The following is a 21,656-nucleotide window of genomic DNA, read 5'->3' as shown; positions in this document are numbered from 1 at the left end:
TGAAGGAGAGTTACTCAATACAAAGTAAGGAGAGAACCTACCAACACGGACACAAACATTTCGAGATCAACATGAAAAAACCACTGCTTACCAAGGCCAGCAACCTGCCATCCTCCTTCATGGCCAGAAAGCGATTTGCGCTTACACCTTTGATCGACACCACTCCTCTTTCTTCAGCTTGCAGTTGCAGTTTGACTGCAAAGAAAAAAGCAAAAGGAAATTGTCACAGCCATCATGATACTTCAGCACTTGACAGTGAAGCCCACTACTTCAAACATAAAAGCCAAGAAAGCCTGAGCTTCAGGCTACAGCAAGGACATCAAATTTCCCATCTCTAGCTTTCTTATCCCATTTTTCTTCAAATAAAATGCTTACTACAAAGTAAGTAGTCTGAAATATCTTGGAAACCATTCAGGACCATATCACATACTAAATGTTGTAGCGGTTCCCAACAGAAAAGTATCAATGGGTTTACATCAACAAGGGTTAGAATAAATGAACAGAAAGAACAGAAAGAACTGCAAAAATAGATGAGGACAGCAAAGACACAAGAAATGGTGTAAGGTCATATCATACAGCTTTTAGGTACTGCCTGTAAACTAGCACAAGGTCTAAACTGATTTTTCTACCCACAAATCACATCCAGCAGTTTAGCTTAACACACAAATGTTTTCCCCTCAGCCTGAGGCTTGTTTCAAGCCATAAGCCAAAAGAGGCCTCCACCTAAATCCAAAAGATCTGTTTCCTATTTTTCTTCTTTTTTCTTCCCTGATTATTCCCATCACTGCATTCAGAATAACACATGAATCCAGCTTTTAAGTGGTTAAAACAGTAGAGCCAGGAAGTTGCATTACCACTGCATTTCAGCCTAACCCTGACACTGTACCTCAAAGTTCAGGTTTTTCAACCATTAACTACACAGGATGGGGAATACCACAATACAAGAAACTACATTTCTATGTAAATACCACAGAAAAAGTGCAGCAGATACCTTCTACATGACTTAGGTATTTGTAGCTCAAAAGAACTCTAAACACTGTTGGAACTGCCATTTTTCTGGAGAAGAGGAGGAGAAGGAAGCGAAGTTCATATTGTCCTAAACCTCACAGAAGATCCTGTTCTATTCCATCCATTTTAGAGTATCTCCCTTGGAAAACCTAACTTTGATCATTTAAAACATCACTTTAAAAAGGGGGAAAGGCCCATACAGCAACTCAAATGAACTCTTTGGACTGCCTGCAGCTTGACGTGGGATGTTTCCTCCTCACAGAAAACACGTGGTCATTCCCTACAGCTCCATCCCATCAAGCCAGCTTGCATAGGCAGTACAACTCAATCTGACTTCTGCTAAAAACACACACAATAATTTCAATGACAACAGAAAGAAACTGGATCTCCCAAAGTCCCTAAGTTTTCCTCTGTTCTGAATGGCCATTATTTCCAGTGAAACCCTCAGCTGCAAATCCCCTCAACGAAAATTAAAACAGCAAGCAGAAGAAAGCCCAGGTAAGTACTACTTTTTAGTGCAATAATGTGCTTTCATGCACGGTTCCACTGAACAGGGACTTGTAGAGCAACTCTACTTCAGTAACAGGAAGCAAGATAATTGCCACACAGGCATCAAAGAGGAACAGCTGAGAAAGTTTCTCACCTTCTTGGGATATATAAAGATGACTTCTGCCAAAGAATGGAAACAGGTAAAGAGGGAACAAGCAAGGTGTCACAAGCTGCTACTGGTTACACGTCCATCACGTGTCCTAATAAGGATATGATTAATCTGATGTGAGACTATCAAGTGTTGCCAAAACCAATCAAGACTAGAACTTCTCCCTTCTGCTTCCATCCCAGAAATTATTTTGGGAATTAGTTAAAAACATTTTCTCTTTTAATCCACTATACAGAGATCTGACCATGAAAAACCCCAGCTCAAGGACAAGACAGCTGTGCTCCACTCACTCAAAAGACTCAGCCAGGGACTTGCATCTGCAAAGTCTGATGGGCAATACTGGGATACATCTTTTCAGATATGAGCTTCTTTCACCTACCTGTTTTTGTGGAGTATATAGGGTTTTCTTCTAATTAATGATGCAGTTTATAAAAGCCTGACCTTTTAAAGCCACCAGAATAAACATTTGAAGTTACTGTAAATTTTGGAGCAGGAGCATCTTCTGAAATTCAGAGGGAGGTTGCTGCTTTTTGTTCTGGGAAAAAAGATTTTTGCAATACAAATGAAAACCTTATTGGTTTACTTCTGCTGCTTCTAAAGACATGACTGAAGAAACTACAACAATAAGAATACCAGGAACACGAAATCTTTAGGATAATTGCTGCAAACCCTTTTTTAAGCATTAAAATTATTTAATCGGATTTTTCCCTAGATATAGACAGACATCAGTATGAGTTGCTTGTAAATCCACTAACTTGTATATAAAACTGAAGCTATATTCATACAGATGCTGCACTCTAAAGAAGATTAAATGGTTTCCTAGGAATTACATGTTTTTTGCCATTTTGCACAAATAAAATAAAATAAAATAAAATAAAATAATATCTCATAATTCACTAATAACTTCCAAGGAATACAGAAACCTCTGTAGTCATAAAAAAGTTATGTGAAATGTTTGATTTCATCCCAGAATCAAGTCTCCAAAATACAGCCCTCCCAAGCTATTAAGCCGAAGTTAGTCTTGTGATCAGCTTCAAAAACCTTCAGAGCAACTCCTTGCCCTCTGGAGAAGCAAGAATGTGGAGAAGTGCTCCAGGCAGAGACTGGGGGAAGCAGACTTTTGAGATGTGCCCAAGTATACAGCTTTCACTGCACACTTAACAAGAAACAGATGTGGGAAATAGCTGAAAAGTAGCATTAATTACTGCAGCACGGAATTACTGTGCTTCGTGACTTTCCCTTGACAAAAAGAGGAAAAAAAACACAAAAAACAACACACCAACTCCTATAGCATCATACTGGGCCAGAAGTTCAGGTTCTGTAAAAACAAACTTTTAGCAAAGGTTTTCAAAGCCTGTAGAAATATTTGTGAAAAGTGTTACTCTTTAAAAAGGAGGGGGAAAAAAATCCTGCAGAGTTTGAAAAGCTCTGCAAAACTGAAAGCCTGCAAAGCAAAATCACCTTCACTGATTTTCCTCTCCAACTCAAAAAAAGAAACAAATAAACAGAGCCAGAGTAGTACTGAAAGTTTTTCAGGTTTCAGCATTATTTCATGGCTTTATTAACACCAGGTATTTGCCACATCATCGTGTGGATCTGGAAATGCCAAGATACAGCCTCACTAATTAAACGCATTTGACATCACAAGAAAAATCAAATTTAGGTTTTGCTCAATGCAACTTGATGCAATCAGTCATAAGAGAAATGTAACACTTGAGACGGATGATCTGTGTTGTTTGCAGCAGTAGTTCAGACACAGGCCATCCTTGCAGATCTACCTGTCTTCGGCACACTTGAACCTTAGAAACGGTTCCATGAAAGTAAACTAATTATGAAGTTTGTAACCCAAAAACATAGCACAGATTGTTGAGAAACAGCTAATAAACAAATGGAGGGCCAAAAAGGCGTGTTTTCCCAGTTACTCTGGCAGGCCTTTGGGAGGGCCCCTCCAGCACAGCAGCAGGTTATTTCACTGTTCATTCATAGCATGCCCTTGAATGGGTGATGAATGCCCAGCATGAGGCTACGGTCAGTGACTGTTGGCGGATGAAAACACAGCACTCAGCACACTGAGCAAACATCTTAAGGACTGAGGCTAAGTCATCATAAAGTTACAAAATAAAAAAACATCGTATCCCAATTACAACCTGCACAACCTTTATGCACTGACAACTAAAAAGGACTTGGTAAATTTACTACTACTATTAAGACTTTCTTTTTTATCTCTTCATAATAAGCTAAAGTATCATCATCTTCCCTTTTTCTGTTGAGTATGAAGAAATGAAGTGCAAGACATTCAAGTTTAATTTCACACCTGGGCAGAAACCCCAAGGAAAAACAATAAAGTTGTATCTTGGAGAAGATATGAAAAGGCTTAGAAAGCATTAATGGAATAATGTTAAAGCACTGAATTGTAAGTCAGGAGATAGATTTAAAACCTTCCTCTGACACAAACTTTTAACACTGTAAAATAAGATCTGACAATCTGTACAGTTAGAAGCGCAAAACCAGATGTAGCATCGTAAGACGGCAAGAGAACAAGCTGCATAAAGACAAAATTCTCAAACTAAAATTACATCAGTAGGTATTTACAGCCTACAGGACAGAAGGCATTAAACAAATATTTAACCAGAAGGTGATTGTTTCAAACCTCAAAAGCACAAAATACTTCTAGATGTTCCAGTTGCAGGGGAAAGATACACAGTATTGGGCAGTAGATAGACAATGAGTAAATCTTTCTATGCTCACATTGCCCATGGCATCAGGAGATCCCATCACACTCCTCTCCTTGGAACCACATTTTCCAATTCCTCTGTACAAGAGTAAAGTACCACTGGCTGTGCCATGGCCCTTCCTCAGTTAACTCACCCACACAGCAGCACCACCACAATCCCCCAGGCACAGAAAAAACATGCAAATGTACAAATCAGAGTATCTTCTTCCTTCTGTTATGATCATGGGCTTTTCCTCCAGTTTTGCAAAAGAATTACCCTCCCAAAAAATCACAAGCTATTTGTCATCCTCTTGAACTACAAAATGCTTTACACAGGCAGACTGCATCCAAATCCTGTCAGCAGCTTCTGGCTGAGGGGAGGTGCATCCTATTTCCAGAACATGGGAATTCTGAATCTTACAGCAGCAGAGCTGAGAGAGCTCATTGAGCCCCTTTTGCTCTTCCACCAGGAACCAAGGCAACTTCTGTATCTCAACAGAAAAACCAAAACAGAGAACATCAATGGTTTGTCAATGGTTTTTCACAAAGCTGAACAAAAATAAAGGCTAAATCGTGTGAAAATGTTGACCATGGTAATTTCTGACAAGACATGCAAAAGGAGTCCTAAATCAACACCCAGTTGTCTAATATTGTTAGAGCTAAAGACTGTTACACACACATATATATGCACAGCCTTCGACAGCTGTACAGGTAATCTAATACTTAGAATTTCCAGCTTTTTTTTTTACAGTCGTATGTCTTCTTGCTTGTAATCACAGAAGCACAGAATCTTAGGGGTTGGAAAGGACCTCGAACAAACATCTAGTCCAACCCCCCTGCCAGAGCAGGGTCACCCAGAGTACATCACATAGGAACGCATCCAGGTGGGTTTTGAATGTCTCCAGCAAAGGAAACTCCACAACCTCTCTGGGCAGCCTGTTCCAGAGCTCTGTCACTCTCACAGTAAAGAAGTTTTTTCAGATGTTTACGTGGAACCTCCTGTGTTCCAGTTTACATCCATTGCCCCTTGTCCTATCACTAGACATCACTGAAAAAAGCCTGGCTCTGTCCTCCAGACACTCGCCCTTAACACATCTGTAAACACTGATGAGGTCACCCCTCAGTCTCCTCTTCTCCAAGCTAAAGAGGCTCAGCTCCCTCAGCCTTTCCTCATAAGGGAGACGTTCCACTCCCTTAATCATTTTTGTGACTGTTCGCTGGACTCTTTCAAGCAGTTCCCTGTCCTTCTTGAACTGAGGGGCCCAGAACTGGACACAATATTCCAGATGTGACCTCACCAAGGCAGAACAGAGGGGAAGGAGAACCTCTCTTGACCTACCTACTAACCACACCCTTTCTAATGCATCCCAGGATGCCATTGGCCTTCTTGGCCACAAGGGCACATTGCTGGCTCATGGTCATCCTCCTGTCCACCAGGACCCCCAGGTCCCTTTCTCCTACACTGCTCTCCAGCAGGTCAGCCCCCAACCTGTACTGGTACGTGGGGTTGTTCTTCTCCAGATGCAAGATGTAATATCATATACATCTCTATATGGCAATTATTCAAACAGCTATAATGACATCATCATTAACTACGAAAACACAGTAGTTCGGATGTAACTTGAATGAACCTACTACACCTTCCTGTAGCATAAAAAAGGACAGAGAGGGGACATTTTTTCTTCACAAGACACAAAGGCTGTGTTAAGAACACATATTCACTGATGCCTTGGTCGCAAATCAATACAAACTATAGCCCAACCTGAATTTCCACTGAAACCAGTACAGTTTGTGGCACTGAAGGATATTGAACCACACTGCAATATGCACCAAAATATCCGCTCCTGGACAAATATAGCTGTTCTGTAGAGATACACACGAATGATCATACAAGATGAGCCTGGAGTTTTCTGCCAGCTTCATTTCTGTTAATTAACCCAGGAAATCTGCAGGTGCAGTCCCTCCAACAGTGACACTCAGGCAGAGATTCTTACCAGCACCCGAACGGCAGAACGACTAAAGAATCATCTTCCTTTTTATTGTAAGATAATTTGCAGAAGATCAAACCTGTACAAGGCCACTCCCTGATGTGTATGTTAAACGGGCTCAGCAGTTTTGGGGTGTCTTTTTTCAGACCAGGTCCTGATCCTGTGAGACATGTTAAACACAGACAAAACACAGACCACACTGATGTGTTCCTCCCCTGCAGCCAGCAGAGCTCTCCAGGCACAGATTTCACACATTCATGTCATTAGTGGATTGCGTACATAAAATTATAGTTACACATACGTGACTACCCCTCTTTCACAGGATATATGGTCAGGAGCCATCTACAACTTGCAGGTTAAACTAGCCAGCATATTTGAGAGAGTTACAAATGGGCACTTATTTCATAACTTGGAGAGACTTTTCTAAGAATATGGAAGTTGAAGAGTGGTATTTAATAGCATTGTGGTTGGCAAAGTTTCAGAATTCTGTTATGAACTGGATCTTCCCCATCTTTTCCTAAAGAGCTCAGCAAAGTATTTCCAAAGCAGTTTTGCATTTGCCAGTGGAGAATTTTTAATTTTTTTTTTCAACAAGTAGCACAACACAGACAGAAAAGATACTGGCAAATGCAGAGAATACAGAAAATGTGCACAATTTTTCAAAAGTTCTTTTATTGCTCTGAGCACTGGAACTGAAAAATTACATGTACAATGAAAACTCTTAAGTCCTTTTACAGTTCTCCCAACTCAGGAAAGCCTTTGTAATGGCCCAAACCAAACAATACTGCAGCAACTTAAATGGTCCCAAATGGTTTAATTGCCCTGCATCACAAAGGGTTCGGCCAAAAAACTCCTTTCAAAATTGGCTTATTTAGAAGATCTTGGCAAAATGTAGCAATTTAATATTTTAGGAGGAGAGCTGCACATTTTGGAAGTTCCTCACTGTTGATCTCGTACCACCTTTCTCACATACTCCCAGTTGGGAGAGCTGCTGGCAGCAGCAGAGGAGCAGTGCCCTTGGCCTGGGGCACCCACAAAACCGTGTACTCTTCTTTTATTCACAGCAGCTGCATTGGCCAAAATGCTCTGGGGCAGGAGTATGCCACAGTATCACTAAGGAAGAGAAAAAGCAAAGGTCACAGTGGGGAAAGAAAGGGACAGAAACACCTTAGGAAAAAAGATAAGAAGGACAGAGAAGTAAAGAGCAGCAGTGAGGAAGGAGCAGGGCATGTGTACACAGTACATGGGGTGGTGTACTAGAGCATGAGGCAAACTCCTGCACCTCAAGCAGGTGGTCTCTAAGATATAGCTAAATGGATTAATAAACTCCCCATTTTCCTACTCATCCACAAGGAAATAGGAAATCTAATCACTACATCGGAGAAACCCTACAGCAGTGAGCTCCTGGCTTTGGATACACTTACACAGCAAGCAAAGGTTTAATTAAAACCTAAGCTATGCTTCCAGTATGATCTACCTAGTACAGATCCCTACAGTCAAACTTCAATGCACACTAAACCATGAGTACTCAGCTACAGTCTCAGAAACACACAAAATTCAGGTCAGAAGGGCTCTATCTAGTCCACTCTCCTGCTCCAGGGTCTTAATCATTTCACAGCGAAAACCCTGCCACCAAACTTTCACTGCTCTCAACCATAGATGCAAGCTAGACCAAAGCTCACAAGGGTTCACCAATATTTCCCAGTCACAGCTCTTACTGCCATAAGGCACAACGACAATGCCCCACATACACGTGCAGAGGCCGCTCTCATGCTCTGCAGAGTTTTCCCACCACACCAAAATGCTGCTCTCAGGGCAGGACCGTGCAACCTGAATATGCACTTTTAGTACCTCCGCTTCTCTTCCCTACAGGACTCCAAAAGCAGCCCTGAACACCCCCAAACGAGATGCCAAAATCCTTTCACTGTCTACAGTCTGTCCACGCAGGTCTTTGCTGCTCTGCCTCTCTCACTTAGAGAGCCTTCTCAAAGCAGCAGGAAAGAAAAGCACTTTTCATGACCCTAACACTACTATTGACACCCTGCAAAAACGTGATGTGAAACAGAACATTTTACCAAGAGGACTCTGGGCCCCAAAACATTCATCAGCCAATGGTCAAAGAGATTACTTGGAGTTTGTGAACATCTCAACAGCAAACATACTTTACCCAGACATAGCAGCTAACAGAACAGTTTAAGGACCGTGGAAAGAAGAATCTGATACTATTTCAGCCTAAGTTTTCACTAACATACAGCCACTTTATTCCAACCAAAAGGTCATTAGCAAAACACCCCTCACTCATTTTACAAGAAGGGAGAGTTTATGTACCCCCGAAAAAGCCCAGTCTGCACGTCTCTGGATCAATGAATAGCATTACTACAGTCTCTGCTGTGGAAAAGCTAAACCCAAGCCAAAGGCTCAGGGCCCATCTCCAACATATTTGCAGACGCCCTGTAAGGAAAATCCTTCCAAGAGGCCCCTGAATGACACTGCAGTGAAGCTATTGCACCAGCTCCCCTTCACTTGTCCCCCTACACCTCCCTACCCGCTGAAGAGAACAACGCAGCAACTTTTTGCAGTTTCAGTTCTACAGAGATGGATCACCTCTGGAAGGAAATAAGTATTAGAAAAGTTCATTAAAAAAAAGGAGAAGGGGGGAAATAAGAATCAACAGTGCTTCACTAACTGCAACACCCTATGCCCCAATTCCCACTCCTGCATATTCTGTGGCTGAAGCTGGCTAATTCCTTCATGCTTGGGGGCAACATCTATTCCCAGACAGGTGTCCAAGCAAGACACAAAGAGTCGGGCGTGCTTGCTCCACACCTAACATAGTAAACCCTCCCAAACCCAAGGGCTGGTTCATCAACAATACACGTGCATGTAAACACGCACACAAACATTAATACCCCCATTTTAGCGTTTCCAGAGCCAATGCTGTCTCCTGATTCAGATTCAAACCCCAGCCCGTGAGCTGGTGATGCCTACTGTAACTTTTCTCTAGGAATTAGAAACATCTTTGGCTCTCTCTCCTCCACATTTAGTCTCTGACACTTTTTTATGCCTCTTTCTCAAAGACATATTAAGCATGCAACATCTTCTGCTAACTGATAAGGTTTGCATTGATGCAGAAGGCATCCGCAATCTTGAGACTGCCAACACAAAAACAAGTCTTTGCTTGCTTTCATACGCTTGTTGTAAAACAACGGTGCCATCATCAAAGCTGAAGTACAGGCTGCCTAAAACCTACAACACATGTTGGGGGAGGAAAGGAGAAACAGATGTGAAAAGCAGCAAGTGAACCTCTGCAGAAGAGGTGGTCTTTTAATAAACAAAAACCACATAACAGCAACAAAAACAATCAAGCAAATCAAGTGTCACACTGAGAAATAGTGAGTCACACTCCCATACAAAGGCACAGTTCTTTACTTTCGCATGACAACATTCTAAGTGCATCTTTTTCCTTTTTGCCAGCCAGAGGCATAAAACCACTCACAAACAGACCTATGGTCTTTAAAAGGTAAACATCTGCAACAACAAAAAAAAAACCTTCTGAAATATGAACACTTCAAAAAGCTCCGGTTACACTTAAGAGTGAAGCCAAGGCTTTAAACAGAATAATAACCTGCGTAACTGTTTAAATATGAACCCACTAACCTAGTTTACCACAGAACATGGGCATTCACAGATTGTAAGAGTTTTCACCTTTTCAAGTAGTACAAATACTGAACACAGTTACAGTTATTTTCCCACTCAGGTTCTCCATCTATTCACATTTATATCTTAACCTCACTTCCTACAAATACCCAACCCCACCTAGCATATACCTATCATACTGGGAATCCTCCCCAGGAAACAGAGATTACCAAATTGATAGCATCCTCAAACTTCCTCTACAAATTTCATATAAAGGGCAGTAAAGTCACCCTGCAGAAGAACTATTTCAGAACAATGTGACATACTACATTTCTGACAACAGTCTGGCTTAGTGCTCCTTGCTTGTGTGCCCACATGTGAAACACATAAAAATTACATTTCTCCACACAGCTTGCAGAACTGGTTGATCAAACTTCATTGAGTCCTTTAAAAGTTTAAAGCACTAGAGTTTCTGTATTCTGCTTACAAAACAGAACTTTGGTATTTTGTGTTGCTGAGCAATAAAGGAAACAGCAATTGCTTGGCATTACATAAGGATTTCAAACTGCAAGTATAAAATTCTCAAATACCTAGTTGCCACCCTGTTGTCAGTCTCCTTGTCATTGCAGGCAAACTGACTGCATCATTTTAAGTGAAGAGGGCAGAACCAAGCAGAAAAAAATTACCAACTTATCAGAGAAGAACTTCTTTCATTACTCGGCACAGATAACATTAAGCCCAATCTCCGAGATGCCAATACCTTTACCCCAAATTCTTCATTTAATTATGTTTGAGGGTTTCCTTATAAAAAATAAATAAATGAACGCATGTTCAAATGTGTTATACAGGATTTTTCCCAAAGGGCTTTTCTTAACAAGGGTGAAAGTAATCCAACATGTTGCTTTCAACTATCTTCATTTCTGTTTAGTATTCACTATAGTAAAACACTGAATAACCATTTTCAGTTGCTCAGCTTTAAAGTAAAGTTGATGCAAGTGTTTAGCCAACATAACAATGTCACTGGCTAATACCAGAAGATGCATATAGAACTGGCAGAATTCCAACTCTTTATGTTTACCATGCATTCACTAATCTTTTTGTAACTTTTTTACTTGCAGCAAAATAAACACATAAAAACAGGGACAACCTAAGGCAACTTGCACAACTTTTCAATAGTATATAGTATTTTAGGGCTGTAACTGATGTCAAAGCAATAACAGATTGGATGAGATGAAAGGAAAAGGCTGCCAGAGCAGTGGTGAGAAATTGCCAACCTACAGGCTTAATAAGCCTTAATGTCACAGATGTCAAGGAAAAGCTGGATTTTAGAAATGCCAAGAGGAATCAGCAAATTGGATTTTTAGAGTCTGATGCACAGTGGTGAAAATGGAACTGTCAGGCACCCAGGCTACCAGGGTGACTGAACAGCAGACAGGAGTAGGAAGAAATAACAAGATGATGAGGAAGAGTTCCTATTAATTAAGTTGCCATTTAGAGTTGATTGCTCTTAGTCTGGCCAAAAGATTAAGAGACAGTGGCTATGTTAGTTTTGCATTTCCCCCATCCCCAGTACCAATGACATTGAATTCATCATTTGAATATTTAGTAAGTATTTTTGCAAAAAGTCAACAAAAAAACCCGATCAAAATCCATACACACGCCACACCACATTTCACTGGTGCCTTTCTACTTCATGTACTGCAAGGACGATGCAAAGAATACATTACGCGTGGAGACTTACTTCATCCTCCATCTGTTTTATCCCTTTCCATCAAGCTGTGTATCCACCCTATGCTAACATTTAAATAATGCATGCACAAGGGAACAGCATGAACTGCAATGAAGGACAAGAGCTGTCAATCACTGCCAACCCAGAACAGTAGTCTTCACAAAAAGGTTGCTTTTAAATGCAGCCTTGCTTGAGTACAGAGTTCTTCCTTGTAAGAACCCAAATTCCCTAACACTGAAAAATAAAATACACAGTGCATATTTAGACTTCCCTTCAAATATTTGGGTAATGCTCTTCACTTTTACAGCCCCTTGTGATTACTCTGAGGAAGCAAACATGTCATGGGACCCTGCCTGTACTGGGGAGCCAAGAACTTGGGTTGGCAGGATCACAGGGAGAAGGATCGTTACTTGAGCCTCCAGCTCTTCAAATAAAAACCCACTGCTTACTCTGAATACGTTCAAACCACACCAAGAAGGGACATGAGTACTTTCCTGGCAACAAAAGACGGACCTTAGAATCTGCAGCTTCAAAGAACCTACTTGGCTCTGTCCTGCTTCAGCCAGGCCAGTGCTGGTTTAAATCTATTTGCTGGTTTAAATCTCCACGCTGCACCAGACTTCACTACAGGAACATACTCCCAAAGTATGCCATGGATACAAGCACCATCAATTGCACTGCCTCCCCTAACACCGCATCGAACTAGCAGGGAGGCCAAACATCTTTCACTCCTAACAGCATTTTCTCCTATTATAATATTCCGTAGACAATACTGATTCATGTTATTAGAGCTTGATCACCGAAATTCAGCCTCATTTTTAGACACCTTGCTCTGCTCTTCAATTTCAAATAGTCACACTTTACAGTACTAGCTCAAGGACATACCATTAAATTTGAAAGACATTGCTCAGAAAGACATTGCTCAGAAAGACATTGCTCAGAAAGACATTGCTTCCTGAAGCAGTAAAACAAGCAGAAGGTTGGGACTGAAATAAATAAAACTGACAACACGGGACAGTTCTGTAAACCTCTCTGGCTTTGAGGAATCTCTGCATTTCTAAGGACACAATCAATGTAGGTCTTTTTCCTCGGTTTTCATGAATGAACTGCATTACTGTCAGTAACATATCTGCAGTGAGTCTGTAAACATACATAAAACCACCAAATGAATCCTTCGTATTCACCTACTCAGAAGTATGGCCAGACAGACGTTTAGCTATTCATCTCAACTGCTCCATTACAGCTGGAGAAACCAAATTAACTGAATCCATATACTATTTCCCAGAAACTGCTCAGCCTAACAAGTCTGTGCAGCAGGATACCCTAGGTGACTTCCAGACAGTCTATCACTATATGACCTCTATTTGGCCCTCACGGGCTGCTTCTCCACACTAAAAGCTGCTCTCATTTTGTATCCATCTCTGTTGCTACATGTATAAACAACACCAACGAGTATTGCACAAAACTACTCTACAGGTGTGGTTCTCTACAGCCAGAAGTCTCAGTCACTATTGGTCTTCTCAGAGATTTGGGGCTGTATTAATTATTACTCATGGTAATATGGTCCTAAAATTACTATTCTAACCTGAAATGTAACACAGGTGACAACTGCACAGACTCTTATCTGTTCATCTCTTCAAGTCATCCATCGAGGAAGATTCTGTCTTGTCCTGCAGTTCAACAGATGAGATGGTTCAGGACACGGTACCATGAGACAGGCAGTGACAACTGAATGGCTAGTTACCACGGGAATGGGGCAGCTCCCATCCCTCCAGCCCACACTCCCAGCTGCACACTCCTGCCACCTCCCTCACACCAGCTCTGGCACTTTACTTGACACCTCAGTGAGCTATTTCAATGCATTAAATCCATCAGAACCCAGTGCAGCATAATGGCGAGAGAGTGCACATCTTTCCTGCCAATTCAGCAAACCAAACTGCCCCTTTGCTGAACTGAGGGCTAGAGGTGGTGCCAACTACAACACAGATGAGACTGGGGAAAGGAAGAGACCATCTCACCCCCCTTTTAGGAGCAGAGACTTGTCAGATCTGCTGAAGTGTCTGTTGAAAGGATCTCTTGGACAGTCACCACTGACAACTTAAGAGGTGATGGTAAAACATATCATTGGAGGGTTTGAGGGGAACGCACAAAGGAGATATGTGGATAGAAATTAAACACTTCACTATTTGTTCCCCAGTCCCCAGAAACACCAAGAAAACACAGTCTGCCCAAAAAATTGTGCCAGTCCCAAGACATGCAACAAACATTTCCCCAAAAACAGTGTACTAAAAGCAGATGGAGATGCTGTTGTGCCTGTAGGCTTGAGGATGTTAAGGACATTCTTTTTATCAGCAAAAATAACCACAGAGCTACACCACCACAGAATGGCAACAGAACATTTAATAAAACACATCCGCATGATAAAGGTAAAAGTTTGCAGATGGAGACCAGGCATTCTGGGCACCAGGTTGGGTCAGCTTGAGAGCAGAAAGGAAAGAGCCAAGAAACAGATTGCAAATATTTTCAAGTTATATCACAGTTTATATCTATCACTGCTTTTAAAAACACGACTCAACACAGCATTTCATAGCTCTGCAAAACAGGATTTTGTGACTTGCACATTCCAGCTGGGATCCTAATAATTGCTGTTTTATGAGATCTGCTCAATTCTCATCACAAGATAAAAGGCAAGCGAGCAAGCTCCACAATACAAGGACATAATTCCACCACGCTGCCACTGCAAATGGCTATTGAGTCTACTTCTTACTTCACCCTTTCCTAGTATCCTTAGTATCTTTATCCTTTGAATCACTCAAGCAATGTGGTTTTCAAGCTCTAAAAGTCAAGCATGAGCGATAAGTTCATACAGAATCACTCAACCAGAAGTGTACTGTGATAGTTTGTGCAAGACAACCTCCACCCAACTTTGTAGACATCATCTCATTTATATTCTCGGACGATCCTATCAGGCTCCAGTAAAAATCTGGCCCTACCCTGAACAAACAAAACACTACTTAAAATAATAATGAAATGAATCCTGAAATGCCACCAGCACTCCAGAGACTCACCCTTTAAATATTTTTATTGAGAAGTTTGGAGGCAGCCGAACAGACAGACAGGAACTCCAGTTTATCAATATATTGTCACAAAACACACTACTGAAAAAGACAAGTGATAAGAGCTGCTGTATTTTGAAATGCAGTGTCTTAAACAGATATTAATAAAAGTTCTTCATTAGAATTGAAATGGCATCTCTTTACCAGTTTTTAAGGGTCCAAAAGTCCTGCGATAAACATTTCAAATATCACCTGGTATAGATACTCAATTTGCAGATTTCATGCAAGTATGTATTTTCTTCAGTAACTTGAACATTCTCAGGATAACCTTTGTCAAAACTGGGTTGCCTTAAGGCTATGTAGTCCATTTTATTTTTACTACATAATTGCACTAAGATTGCTATCATTAACAGTCAAAAAGCTCCATTGTGTCCAGCGTTATTAGCCAGCAATCACCTCTCAAATATTTTTAAACAACAGATGGACAGCCCTTAACAATCAAAATACAAATTTCAGTCTTATCTGGGTCACACCAGAACTTATGAATGGAATAATGAATGTTGTGCAAAATGCTTTAACAAATGAGAAAAGTATTTTTTTCTGAGGAATACAACAGAAGAAAAAGGTAAAACAATATTAAGCTTAGAGAAAAGCTTTCAAATAAACGCTTGTTGCATGTTTCCATTCAGTCTGATAACAACTTTAAGTACATATAGTAACCACTGAAAAAATATTTTTTTAAAAAACTGCTTGCCATATATGTAATCCAAGGGATTTGGGAAAAGCCTACAGAAACATCACTGAAAAGATTATGATTTTAAATTATGGCTGAGACATTAATTAAAGGACAGTTAAACAGAATTCTGCCAAAAAAACTGCAGTGGAGCAGGTCCCCTTTCACTTGGAAAATGCAGCAGATATGTGTTTTCTGTGGAAACTAAACATGAGTCCATTTTTCTGGGGTTTATCTTCAAAGCACCTCCTGAACCTTGTGACTGTTAATTCTATTGCCAAAACCAGTGTTACACCTTTTCTTACCCATCCAGCTGTCTCTGTACTTGACTCTTCTATTGCTTGTATTACAGGAAACAGAACCTGAAGCTGCTTTTATTGCAGAAGATTAATCTGAACAACTTTTAAAAATCTTTAGTAATAGACATAAAACAGATTAAAAAAAAAAAGACCCAGAGGTTTTCAATAATTGCAATTTCATCTCTCCATCTAGTATCTTAAAAAAAACCAAAACACTAAAATAATGTAAACTTTTTGTTACATGCTTTTGAATACATCTCCACCACAGGATAAATATTTTCTTAGAAGCAGCTGCTCAAATGTCATGCCTTTATTAGCCAAATAAAAGACACCAGTAGCCACCTGATCTAATTTGCCTGATGAGCAATTTGAGAATACATGGCTCCATTTTATCACGATGACAAACACCCGAGTCTTCCTTCTGATCTCACTAAATGCCATACATGCACTACTGCAGTTCTTACCAGAAGTTTTAATCTACCCACATAAGGGGGCCATAAAGACAGCTTTTGCAAGAACCTGAATTCGGATCACTATCTCCATAATTTCATTATGTACTGTCAAACTACTTTGTTATTTGTATTTTCTCATTCACTTGGCTATGGCTGTGCAAAAGCTGAGCAGGAGCGCACCATTTTTCTTCTATAAACAAGAATATCTAAGTACCTATCAGTGCTCCAGATTTCTAAAGCTTCCGAGAAGATTCAGGGACTAAATCCTGCCCTCTAGTGTACCTATGGATGGTGGTGCCCTGGGAACCTTTCACACTCTTCCAACAGCCCTTTCCAAGTCGGCAGAAAACAACCGGGAGAGACAGGACAGTTCACTGCCCACTGGAGACCTCTTGTATTTGCTTTGCACCATCTTCAGAGTGTGACTCTGTGCTACTTGGTCACACACTTACAGGTGGGTAAGACTCACTAAAATCTGGTAAGAGGATTAGCAGATACGATGGCAGACAAGACAGTATTATCCCCCGAGCAGCACTGTCCCTCAGCATGCCCAGAACACACAGGTAATTTATTAATTCAATTTAATTAATTTACCCCACGGGACCATGCAGAAAACAGTACAACTCAATCAGAAGACACAAAGGAAGCACATTCTCAGCTTTTTTGCACAGGGGCTCTCTGCTATCTCATCCCCCAGAATGCCAGGCGGAGTCTGTTTTCAGAATGACTTGGGTAGAATAAATACATTCAGATGTTTACAGCAGGTTTGTTTGTTTGTTGTTGTTTTTAAAGAACAGCACTTAAAAACAAACAAAAACAACAACAACAAAAAAACCCAAAACCACTTTTTTTCTTTTTCTTTTTTTTTATTAAATTCAACTCTCACCCAGTGCTAAGATTTGGAACAGGATGCTCTTTCAATAGCTCTGGCCATGTCTGTGGGACACCAAAATGTGAGAGGAGATCTGGGTCCCAAACAATTTTGACACCTATCAAAACTAAGCACCAGCTACTGAACCTTCATACTATAACACTTCTTCACATTTGCTCATTTTTTTCTTTCTGAGGATCACAACTAGTTTTCTTCCATACGCATGAACAGTGATCCGAATTCTATGTTCTTGACAAGCTGGTACACTCTCTAAGTCTGCACATACTTGAACAAAGTCTTTTCAAAACATACACAGCATAAGCCTTGAAATATCGCATATGCTACAAGTAAAAATCAAAACATTAAAAACTACTTAAGACAGGAACTTTCCTAAGGAAAAATTTTCCTGGACCGTTATTGTCCTATTTTACATTTTCTTCAGATATTTGTGGCAGGTACCGAGCAGGAGGGAGGTATTTCAGACATTTACAGGGTTGATAAAAGCTCATGCTGCCAAATCCTTTCTGAGTTACAGGCTGGAGCCTTGTCACTCCATTAATGAGTAGACGAGAACAGTTCAGGATTGACGGGACGCCTTGGTTTATGCTCACCAGGACATAAAGCTGCTTGAGAAATTACTGAAATAGATAAATGCCAACCACTCCTCAGTGAGGGAAACCATGAAGGGAATCAGCTGTGCTCTTAAACATTTTCTACAATACATGGGTAACGTTCCCTTTCCGCTCCCCTTGCTTTTCCCTTTCACCAGCATCATAGCCTCTTAGAGACAAACATCTCTGGAGGGCTTCTGAAAGTCCTTCCGAAAACACAGTGTGTGCTTTGTATGTTCTCCAGGGCCTAAATCAAAAGTTGTTGATCAACAACAACAACAAATAGCCGTTTTTTGTTTTGCTTTAAACAACACAACTCTAAGTGCTTTCTGTTTCTTGTTTGTCCCAAACTACCTCTTCAAGAGAAAAAAAAAAACTCAACACAAGTCCCCAGGGTGTGTCCAAAGGGGCACTTCACTGAAGTCACACATCAGATGTGGCAATATCGACCACGTAAGAGATATTGTCCTGTTTTCTAGCTGCGTGAATCATACAATTCCAGTCGTCTGGCACACAGGACATGAGCTTCTATTCCCAATTTCATTAGTGACACAATTAAGAATAAATGAAGGTGAATGGGGTGAATGTAAAACAGTCAAAACTCTTGGTGCTACGAAATAAAACAGACCAAATACTCTGAACAAGCCGTCCTTAGTAACAGAGGCAGAAGGGAGGGGGAGCAAAAAAGGACATGGAAAATGGAAATTTGTTTACAACACTAGAAACATAAGAGGACAGTAATTTGCCTTCTAAAATAAGAACTTCCTTTAAAAGTAAAAATGAGGATGTGATAATCAAATGCTATTTTGCAGAATTAATTCGTAAGAATAGCAACTACCACAAGAATCTTTGCCAACTCTTCTTTAATTAGGTTCCTAAACCAAATTCTCTGCCACCATTCTACTTCTTTTCTCAAAACCATCTTACAAAACCTTTTACTTAACTAAGAAAAACACCATGATTTATTTAAGGTGTATATTTTATTTGTTAACTTTTTGAAGTCTTCTCGCATCGTCCAAGATTTTTTGCCATCAGCCATGCCAACGGGACCTGCCAGGCATTCCACAAGATTTTGCAGGGGCTTCCACAGCTCAGCACTCACCAGGTCAGAGTTCAGCATCGCGCAGATTCGTATTGAATGACGTACTTACAACAAAGATGCTAAGGATGTGAACCATGTAATGCCATAGCAACATGCCTCGCTGACGCTTCAAGTACTGATTTCTCTACTTCTCAGAACCAGAGTTCTTCCAGGAAAATAATTTTAAAAAAAAGAAAACCAAACAACAAGTTGTCTGATAATGAGAAAGGAGAGCCTGACAGCAGGGGACAAGGGAGCAGCTCACGGTGGCACTTCTGTGGAAGTGAACTCCACCAGCTCTCTAGCTTTATCACAGTTACAAGCTTCTCTTTTTAAACATAGGGATTTTTTGCAGATGGCCCAACAGGGCGAAGCTGATGGGTACCTGAGGAAGCCCCCCAGCAGCTGACTTTCTGAGCACAGAAACTCCACAAATTGATGGGCAGAGGCCACATCAGTCATTTATAACTCAGGTTTTCCTTTACCTGTTGCCACCATTCACTGAAGAGAAAAAGGGAGGAAAAGAGAAAGGCTTCAGGAGAAACAAGTGGCAAAATAAAGGGGAAAGAATAGTGATCTGATAGTACTGAAGAGAAAGTACACAGACTAAATGGAGAGCCAGAAAGAAATGACAGCAAAAACAAAGCCATAGACTAGAACAGAGAAACCTGAAAAGGAAAGAGTAAGGCAGTACCACTACCATCAGAAAGATTTTCAAACATCATTCACTACTAGGAAAGCAGTTTAGAACTTTATAGCATTGATAAGGCTTAACAGGAAGAAAAACACCTATCAGACAGACTCAAGAACATAAAACTAGTACTAGTTTTCATGGTAGAATAAGGTGGAGGGAGGGGAGAATATAATTACAGATTAGCTCTATGATGAAAAAGATTACAACCGATACCACCACCACTGAGGGCAGCTCAGCACTGCCAGCCAAGAACAGAACAACACACACAATCCTGAATGAGGTAAGAACCTGATAGCCATGGCAATGTCTGCAGACCCAGGTTCAGCTAGAGGTGAGATGACATGTTTGATAAACTAATTAGACATATTTCCTGTAAGAATTGCCACACTTCACAAATAAAAACGACTAAAGGAAGCTGAATATATTATTGTATGATTTCCAGCACAGACTTGATCCTGCACAGTAACCAACTGGTATGTTTAAAAACCAAACCACTCATCTATATGGTAAACAAAAGCTTTGCTTTAGGTATCAACATCTGAAAAGTCCACATGCAATAATTTACTGTATTGTTTTGGTAATAAACATATTTTGTTACTGCTCCCACAACATCGACTACACTTCCCTTCAATTCAGAATCTGAGGAAGAGAGAAATGCAAATGTGTAGGACCAAGTCTGAAAGCTTCCTATAGCTCTTCCTAAGAATACTAGTTGCTCTAATAAAGGATGCTAACTTTATCCAAATAAACTGTTCCACATATTTCTTCAGTCCATCATATGTATAATATTTCTCCTAGAGTCACAAAACAGAATAGCCTCAGACTGAAACCAAACTTGGCAATATTGTTATTTGGGAACAGCCTGTTACAGTATTTATTTGGAAATGTTGAAAAAGCTTTTTTTTTCAAATAGTGACTGTCTAAAGTAGAAAGTAACATTAAGAACCTTTATTCTGTCTCCTCACTTCCTTCTCATCCTCTGACTTCAGTCCTGCCTGTGCACCTATCATTCGGAGCACAGGTGCAAAACAGATGAAGAACCACAGTAAAACATGTCACCTGCTGTTCATGCCAAGTGCCTGCAAGAAGGCTTCTGCCTGACTGAGGTGCATACCTTGTACAGTAACAAGTTTTCTCAAACCAGGAATCACACTGGGACCATCTATCTGACAGACAGCTATACAGCAACTCCTTGTACCTGTTTTAAAGGAAATACTTCACAAGCATTTCAAAAACCTGCCGCTACATCCACAAAAAAACCTCCATACTGAGTTCTCTCAAAATACTCTGAGCTCTGCAAAAAGGCATTTTGGTCCTGAGACAGAACAGCCTGCTTTGTAACAGCAACCTGCCCCACACTCCCTGCAAAACCGTCTGTCAGTGAGTGGGCACCTGGCACAGCAGGAGCAAGCTCAGGTCACCAACCCTCAGGCTGCACAAACCACTCAAATCCACGGGCTGCATTCCCAGCTCTGGAGTCTCTTCCTCCCTCAATAGATCAGGTATCAGGGGACAAACTGCTTCTGCTGGAATCCAGTTTTGTTTTGGTTTTATCCAGACTTAATTAAGTTCAGGAAAAAAGCCAAAACATTGAACGTTTTAAGCTAAAAACGTGCTTTGACAGTACTTTTGTTACAAACCCCTGGTTTCTGAACAAATTCACACCTCTATTCCTAAAAGTACTTCTATTCATGAGGACTCACCCACAATGGCAAAAAACTCCAACCTTCTTTCTACATTTATGCAAGTAACCTATTTTCCGATGCCATGTAAAAGCAGTCAAGTGCCATTACCCGTATCTGAGAGCTATGCAAACACACTCAGACACCTTCAAGCACGTAAGCAAATCTTGAGGCGTTTGACACGCTCTGTACCGCCGCAGGTTGAATGAAGAGACGCCAACAAGAGTTTGCACCGGGACATCCCCCCGTTGCCGCTGTGGTACCCGGCGTGATCTGGAACCACCAGAATAGATAAATATATGAATAAGCTATATGCCGGTACACATAAACGTTTATTTATACGCGAGCGTGTGCATACGTACAGACGCCTCCAAAGCGAAGCGCGCTACCGATGGGGCGGCAGGGCGGGACGGCGGGCGCCGCGCCGGCCCCTCTCGGGAGCCCC

The 21,656-nt window shown here is 40.9% G+C and overlaps 1 protein-coding gene across 1 annotated transcript in view; it reads right to left on the bottom strand.

Annotated features, from left to right (window-relative positions):
* Positions 1-21,656, bottom strand: part of FGF2 (fibroblast growth factor 2 (basic)) — a 30,131-nt gene that overhangs the window by 6,497 nt on the left and 1,978 nt on the right. Inside the window, exon 2 of the mRNA XM_010008972.1 lies at positions 92-195. Coding sequence (XP_010007274.1) covers positions 92-195 — 104 coding nt within the window. The remainder of the gene's footprint in view (positions 1-91; positions 196-21,656) is intronic.

Source organism: Chaetura pelagica, unplaced genomic scaffold (genome assembly GCF_000747805.2).
Source record: "Chaetura pelagica isolate M959 unplaced genomic scaffold, ChaPel_1.0 scaffold221, whole genome shotgun sequence".
Lineage (NCBI taxonomy): Eukaryota > Metazoa > Chordata > Aves > Apodiformes > Apodidae > Chaetura > Chaetura pelagica.
The sequence above is the reverse complement of the archived record's forward strand: the minus strand, read 5'-3'. Positions and strand labels throughout refer to the sequence as shown.